Raw genomic sequence first — 7,902 nt, 5'->3', positions numbered from 1 at the left:
AATCTGTTACAGTATAAAATCAAATTCAGTTTTAAATTCTAACTTATCTTTAGGAGCTTAAGTTCCAAAAAGATTATTCAAAGCAATATAAGGATCAGAGATAAAAATATAAAGCTGATTTTCATTAAAGAGCATTATTTTTTTGTGAATGTAAATATTTTAGTGTGTCTCTGTTGGCAAATATATTTCATTTATAGAATATGCTATGTGAACATCTGAATGAATGCCTAAAATAAATTTCTTTTCTCATTACTAATATATGATATTCATGAATCAGTATCTAATAACTTCTACTTGTAGACTTTTTTGTTCGTATCTTAACATGCTTAGTTTTATCTCCTAACCTAATCAATCTTTTTGCAACTTGCTTCTGCTTGGATGGTTCATCTTGCTAATGAACTATAACTCCTGACTCTTGAACTTCAGGCCTACCAGGTACTGTAGTTTTTTCTCAAAAGCTAGAACTTAAAGTAAAGCTTTAAACAGGAAAAACAAACCAGATTTCTCCAGATTTAAGTCTTTGGTTTCTTTTCATTCTTTTGCAGAGCATATTTCAAATGACAAATTAATTATTTCAAAAACTGAGCTATCAAGAACTAGTTGGGCTATAACAATAGGCAGTGATCTATATAGTGTTCTAATAGTACTCATTATTAGGTATCTCATCATACTTCACAAATACAATAATGTAAAGTCTCTCCTTTTTATAGTATTTTTCTATGAAGTGACAACATTGGAACCATCACCACTGTGCCAACTAAATGGAATTCTGTAATCTTCAGAGTGAACTGTATTAGTTTAAGGACATGCTGGTATATGACACCAAACATCTTAAAATCCCTGTGTCTTGCTCTATGATAAAAATAATTGTCTTTGAACATTCAACAATAAAATTAGGTGTTATTTTTGAAGGGACACTTGGAATGGTCACCTGGCTCAGCATCTAGCTTCTAGTCAGTTGTATCCCCTTTTAACATATGTAGATCAACAATATTAAGTGACTCACTAAGTCACATATCTGATAGGTATTGCACTGAAAACTTGCTCTGTGTTTGTAGAGTAATTCTTTTTCCTACATATATTCTAATCATCTTGTGCCTTGGGGTAGTTCAGTGTTACAAAACTTACTAAGGTTAAGTATTTTTTCAGTGTCATATTTTTTTTTCTGTAAAATCCTGGTTAGAATACTGGGAAACAAAACGTAACAACAAAAAGTGATGGTAATATATTACTAAAACAACATGTAAAATGAGGTCAAAATAAAGTAAAAAAGGTCCATGCCATGGGCTTAATCAGTAATTAATCATTCTTATGGATTATGGAACTATATCCCAATAATCTATAGTACCTTAGAGCAATGCAAATCCAAATGCAGTCAATGGACCAATGTAAAATCACAAACTGCTTATTACCAGCCTCCATTGGAATTAAAAGAAACTGAGAGCAAGCATTCAGAAACTTTTATAGCAATTTGACAGTGTAATTGTATTTGTTGAATTTAATAACCAAAGGTAGACATGTATTATATGTGTTTTAGTTTTTTAATTTTAGTTCTTTTAGTCACTGTATTGTATTTTATGAAAAATATTAGTCTACAATGGACTAAGAATTAAGAAAAGATTGGTCCTTCACCACAGATAATTTGAGAAGTATTTTCATAGAGAAATANTGTGGAATACCAGGAGAGAAGGGAGATCCAGGGCCTCCTGGGTTTGATGTTTCAGGACCCCCTGGTGAGAGAGGCAGTCCAGGAATTCCTGGAGCACCTGGTCCTATGGGACCCCCAGGAACACCAGGGCTTCCAGGAAAAGCAGGTGCCTCTGGATTTCCAGGTAATTCATTTAAAGTTTTCTCTGGTTTTAGATTCAAGAAATTAAAACTATTATGATTCCATTATATTATTTTTTTGTCATACTTTACTGGTTCAACCTATTCCTTATGGAAAAGTGTTAAATGTCTTCTCAGGAGACTCACTTTGTTATTTACATTACACTTTTTTTCTGAGAGATTTCTGGTTACATCTTGCCATATAGAAAATGACCCCAGAATTTAATGGTTTAAATCAACCTTTTTATTTTGTTCAATATTTTGTGGGTCAGGAATTAAGGCATGATTTGAATGGGGTCATTTATCTCTAACCCAGATGGCACCAACTGGAATGGTTGGGATGAAGATCTACTTCCAGAAAAGCACTTCTCTGACACCTGAGTGTCCCTTGGTCTCTTCACATGTCTCTCATTATTCATAATCTTCTTCACATGGCTTAGGATCCTTACATTATGATAAACTCAGGGTAGTTGCTCTCCTTCTAAAGGCAGCTGGCTTCCACATGAAAGAATCTGCCAACCAAAAGGAAGTGTTCCAAGAGTCCCAGGTGAAAGCTGCCAAGACTTCATCTGATCTAGCTTTGGGAGTCACAATGTTACTTAGTCAAGGGCAAGCACAGAGTCAGCCCAAATTCAAGGGGAGAAGGCTAGACAAGGGCGTATATACTGGGAAGTATGGTGCATTGTGAGGCCATCTTTGGAGATAAGCTATCACAGTGAGTCTTTGTATTCGTAGATATTGGCAGTCTTGGTCACTAAGGTTACAACAATTGAAAAGGGGTAAGACTTTAGTGCCTGCCTTCCAACCCTCAGGTCTTCTAGTTGCCATCTTAAAACTTGTCTTTTATCTTTCCAAGGCCAAGGAAAGGTAAAAGTTAATTATTGATATTCTTCAAAGGTGCCAAAGGTGAAATGGGTATGATGGGACCTCCAGGACCACCAGGACCTTTGGGAATTCCTGGCAGGAGTGGTGTTCCTGGTCACAAAGGTAATATTCACAGTTGGCTGGCAGATGCATGTAAGAGAGAAAACTTAACATCTTTTATGTCAATACAGAACATTTTTATTTGGCTGCTTTAAAATGAGCAATGCTTGCTTGTATATTCTTTTTTAAATGTTTAAATGTTTATTCATTTATTTATTTTGAGCAAGAGAGTACGTGTGTGCATGCAAGTGGGAGAGGGGCAGAGAGAGAGAGAGTCCGAAGCAGGCTCCATGCAGGGCTCTGTCCCATGAGAACCGTGAAATCATGACCTGAGCCAAAATCGAGTCAGATTCTCCACCAACTGAGCCACTAGGCGCCCCACTTGTGTTTCTGTTTGTATGTGACATGACATTTAAATAGGTTCTGTGAAACATGGTAAATGATCAGCTCAAAATAACAAAATACAGGGATTAAATTTTCATTTTTTAAATAATTTCTATAATTGTAAAAAAGAACCCCAGAAAATATAGCAAGTGTTATTTGAGTATAAAAATGTGTGTGAATTCAAGTTATTCATAGACAATAACTATGGTGCATAAGTGTTTGGATTGTCAGTGGCCTACCAAACTATGGAACATATAAATAATCTTTATATACATTAATCCTGGAAGAATTAATCTGATCTGTTGTCCTCCCCACATATGTCGGTTTTAGGTGATGATGGTTTGCAGGGGCCACCAGGACCTCCTGGCCCTGTAGGAGAAAAAGGTGTTAAAGGAGAACCTGGCCTTCCAGGCCCTCCTGGACCAATGGATCCAAATCTGCTGGGCTCAAAAGGAGAGAAGGTGGTCCCTGGCTTACCAGGTGNTTATTTATTTTTGAGAGAGAGAGAGAGACAGCATGAGCAGGGAAGGGTCACAGAGAGAGGGAAACACAGAATCTGAAGCAGGCTCCAGGCTCTAAGCTGTCAGCACGGAGCCCGGCGCGGGGCTCAAACCCACGGACCATGAGATCATGATCTAAGCCGAAGTCAGGTGCTTAACCGACTGAGCCACCCAGGTGCCCCTGAACCTATGAACTCTTAAAATAGACTTAAGGTAGTCACCTTCAGGCTTTCCACAAAGTAGTACAGGATGTGGTTGAGAGAAATGGCCAGAATCACTTGGAAAACAGATTTTAGTGCTTGGGAAATTTGCTGGTCCTTTAATTTTTTTCCCCATGAAACCAGATGGGGATGAGTGGTACATTGTTGCCCCACAGTGTTTTGATATCCATATCATACTTGGCTCTAAATGCAGTTCATTGTTATTCTGCCTTGGTAGAATGAACAAGTATTGGACGATAGAGAGCCAATTTCATCCCTGGGGGAAGTTGCTGAAAGTAGGTTTAGGGAACAACTGTGTTACTATTGTTATTTTATTAGAAACATATATGAAATATAACATTGACTTTTTAAATACAAAATTCTTTTTTCGTTTCACAAAACTATAACATACAGCAAGGCATCAGAAAATGTAGATAGGCACAAATCAATAAATAAAGTACTTACAATCCAATTTATATAGAATAGCCTTTCAAACAACATAGAACTTTTAAACTAGCTATGTTTATTTGCAGCTTATAGTAAAGTTTGTGGCTCTTTTTGTGTTGTAACCATTAATATTGTCAGTCCATGTGAGTGTGTGTGTGTACACAGATATTATGTTTCCCTATGAGCAGGACTTGGTGGGATTTTTTTTCTAAAAAAAGAGTTTAAGACTTTACTATAGTTTTATATGTTTTCACAAAAGAGGCAGAGCTGCATAATTTGTTGTGTTGCTATAATGAGATATCTCTCTTGAATGACTCTTTATAAGACTTCTCTTTCAATTATACCTTCTATAAAATAGAAGCAATTATGCCTTTTATAAAATAGAAGCAGTAAACTCTATTATAATATAATAGGGTTCTTAAAAATATTTGTAGAATCTAAGAGATAGCCTAAAGATGATCTGCCCCAATTCCTTCATTTTACAGTGTAAGAAACTAAGGCCCAAACAGGAAAGTGACTCAGTTAATGAGTACATTGATTTCTTAATGGTAGCTCAATAAAGAGTGGAGGAGTTTAGTATGCATCCAGTCCTATTGGTTCATACTATTTCAGAATATCACGGGTTCCTGTATTTCATTCATAGCTCAGAATTTGGGTTGCTTGCCTTGTCACATTATTTTTATAGTTAAAATTTTAAATTTTAATTAATAAAATTTATTTTATTTAAATCCTAGTTGGTTAACATATAGTATAATATTGGTTTCAGGAGTAGAATTTATTGATTCATCGCTTACATATAACACCCGATGCTCATCCCAACAGGTGCCCTCCTTAATACCCATCACCCATTTAGCCCATCAACCTAACTTGTCTTCCTTCTACTCATCCTTGAAAGGTATTCCTGGAGTTTCTGGGCCAAAAGGTTACCAGGGTTTGCCTGGAGATCCAGGGCAACCTGGACTGAGTGGACAACCTGGATTACCAGGGCCATCAGGTAAGTAATGATAGATCACCTCTAGGAAAGGAATGACTGATCCTAAACCCTAAAATAGTTATTATGTATTTATCATATGTGATAATGTTTTGGATCTAATCATGACAATATGCTTGGGAAGCTACTGAGATTTGGAGCTATTTTTTAGCAAAAATGTTGCCATTCGGCCCAAGTGTCAACTGACAAGATTTGTAAGATAATTTTCTGCTCAGTTTCTTCTTTTTGTGGTGGTGAGGATGTATACAGAATTGGAACTATATCCAAATAAGGCACTGTGTTTTATCTACATATATTACAACATGTGTAAATGAGATAGTTATCTGGTAGACGCTGAGAAATTTACCTTTTTTTAGTTTTTGCCTTCAGACAAGTCAATCATTAAACCATGTAAAGGTGACTGCTGATTCTATTTTTTTAAAGTTTCTAAGGTTGGACGTTTCACAACTTACCTTAATAGTCTGTTTCAGCATGAGTCACCCTCAGAATCCACATGGATTTTTTCCTTGTTTCTAATAAAACTCTTTCTTGTTGCTTCTTAAGCCACTTTCTTTAGTTAGGTCCCTAAGGAATAAGGAACAGCTTGTGTCCATCCTCATAATGGTCCTTCAGGTCAGTTATTCTGCTCTAGACTCTGTACTATGTTGCCTTGATATGGTTGGAAAGAGATATTCTCTTCCTATTCACATTTTCTATATTCTCTTCCCCGAGTTGGAAGTCAGTGTGGAAGAAAAAGAAAAGAAAAAAATGTTTAAAGCAACATTGTGGACCTTAAAAAATACCTAGGTAACACCACACAGCTTATGCACCTAAACTCTAGGAGAATGTCTAAACACAGCAGCCAGGTCTGTTGGGTGACAGTACAATACCTCTCAACCAATATTCATCTATCCCTGGGTTCATGAAGTGGGAGTATGTATAAAATCAGACTTACATGGGAAAGCCACTTCTGAATCTTTTAAAAGCAGACTTCATTATATTGGACTTATCTGTGATAATTACAGTAAAGGTGCTTACACCACATACAACAAATAAGACTTCATTTACAATCGGAAATGTTTTAGGGCAAAACACGAGATGTCCTGGTAAAATGTTTGCATTTTTAAAACGGATTTCTATTAGGAGGCCTCTATTACTATGATTATATTGTAATATGTTCTCGAGGAGATTTCCTCAGTATCTCTTGCTTGTTTTATGCTGAGTTATATCTGTGGAACTTAATCATATATTAAGAATTTGATCCATCCAATCCCATGCTTGCATTATAATTAACAACTCACTCCAAGAAACCAGGCAACCTCAATATTGCTGACTTATCTTAATTTAACCAATTTGAATTTTCTAGGTCCTAAAGGTAACCCTGGTCTCCCTGGGAAGCCAGGACTTACAGGACCTCCTGGACTTAAAGGAAGCATTGGTGATATGGGATTTCCAGGTGAGTGACGAAAGTCTCCCAAATATTCAATCTCATCAGTGGAAGATGGCTTTGGAAGATTTGTTATCAAAATAGAGACAGGGTGTGAATAAAATCAAACTAGGCAATAACTAAGGTAATCAGTGGATAGAGCTCTCCAATCAAACAAATATTTGAAGTGAGAATTAAGGAACAGAGTTTTAGAAACATTAAGAGTAAGAATCCACAAAAGCATATGTTTTCTCTAGCTTTCACTTAAACTTCCTTGAAAAGTAGGCTTTTAAATAACCCTAGTTGTAAAGGATTATTTTTAACTCAGAATTTGCAGAATTTAAAAGAATTTTTTTCCCTTGGTCATATGCATTATAGATATGCCATGAATAAAGAATATTTTGTGAAAAATGCATGTTACATGTTTTCAACAGGCCCTCAGGGTGTGAAAGGGTCTCCTGGACTTCCTGGAGTTCCTGGACAACCTGGCAACCCAGGATTACCTGGACAGAAAGGAGAAAAAGGTGATCCTGGTATTTCAGGCATTGGTCTTCCAGGTCTTCCTGGCCCAAAGGTAATTCTACTCCAGACATATGCCTGAGCAGATGTGATTTTTTTTTTTCTGAAATACTGTGCTCATTCCTAATTCTTCATTAAACAAACTATAGAATGACATGGTATATTCTAGAAATTCATTCCTCCTGTTTTCTCTTAGATTGTAATGAGATAAGTTTTAAGGTTTGTAGCCAATCCAAAAAGAGGGAGAAGTCCTTCTGATTTATTTGTTTTCCCTCTGTCTTAATCTCTGAGTATATTTCAGTAAACCAAAGGCATATTTCTGCCTGGCTTTGGCTTTCTTTTCTCCTTTTAGTGACAGAATTGATCTGTATCCTAATATTATTATAAACTAATATGAAGTGACTTATAAACAAAGTAGCTTAAGCAATTAATGAAAGTGCTGAGTATTCCTAACTGCATATCTGAGGTAGTTCTCTTAAAACAGTTTTACATGCCCCTCTATGCCTCTAGTCAGTGTAAAAAACTTTGTTAGTGTTTCTCCACCAATCAAATTTAGGACATGTTTTAGAATCATTAGACTCCATGAATATTTGATAGTTTCGCCAGCAGAGATGTATCCATTGTCTATTATATATGTTATAGATATTTTCTCCTAGTCAGTTGTTTGTCTTATAATATTGTTTAATCATTCAGTCAGACTATAAA

The 7,902-nt window shown here is 36.0% G+C and overlaps 1 protein-coding gene across 1 annotated transcript in view; it reads left to right on the top strand.

Moving 5' to 3' along the window:
• The window catches only part of COL4A5 (collagen type IV alpha 5 chain), a 227,462-nt gene that overhangs the window by 171,244 nt on the left and 48,316 nt on the right, over positions 1-7,902 (top strand). Inside the window, exons 31-36 of the mRNA XM_077773807.1 lie at positions 1,664-1,832; positions 2,725-2,814; positions 3,466-3,615; positions 5,178-5,276; positions 6,619-6,708; positions 7,113-7,252. Of these exons, the coding sequence (XP_077629933.1) occupies positions 1,664-1,832; positions 2,725-2,814; positions 3,466-3,615; positions 5,178-5,276; positions 6,619-6,708; positions 7,113-7,252 (738 nt within the window). The remainder of the gene's footprint in view (positions 1-1,663; positions 1,833-2,724; positions 2,815-3,465; positions 3,616-5,177; positions 5,277-6,618; positions 6,709-7,112; positions 7,253-7,902) is intronic.

Source organism: Crocuta crocuta, unplaced genomic scaffold (genome assembly GCF_008692635.1).
Source record: "Crocuta crocuta isolate KB4526 unplaced genomic scaffold, BGI_CrCroc_1.0 scaffold737, whole genome shotgun sequence".
In the NCBI taxonomy this organism is placed as follows: domain Eukaryota; kingdom Metazoa; phylum Chordata; class Mammalia; order Carnivora; family Hyaenidae; genus Crocuta; species Crocuta crocuta.
This window is presented reverse-complemented; position numbering and strand designations above follow the sequence as displayed.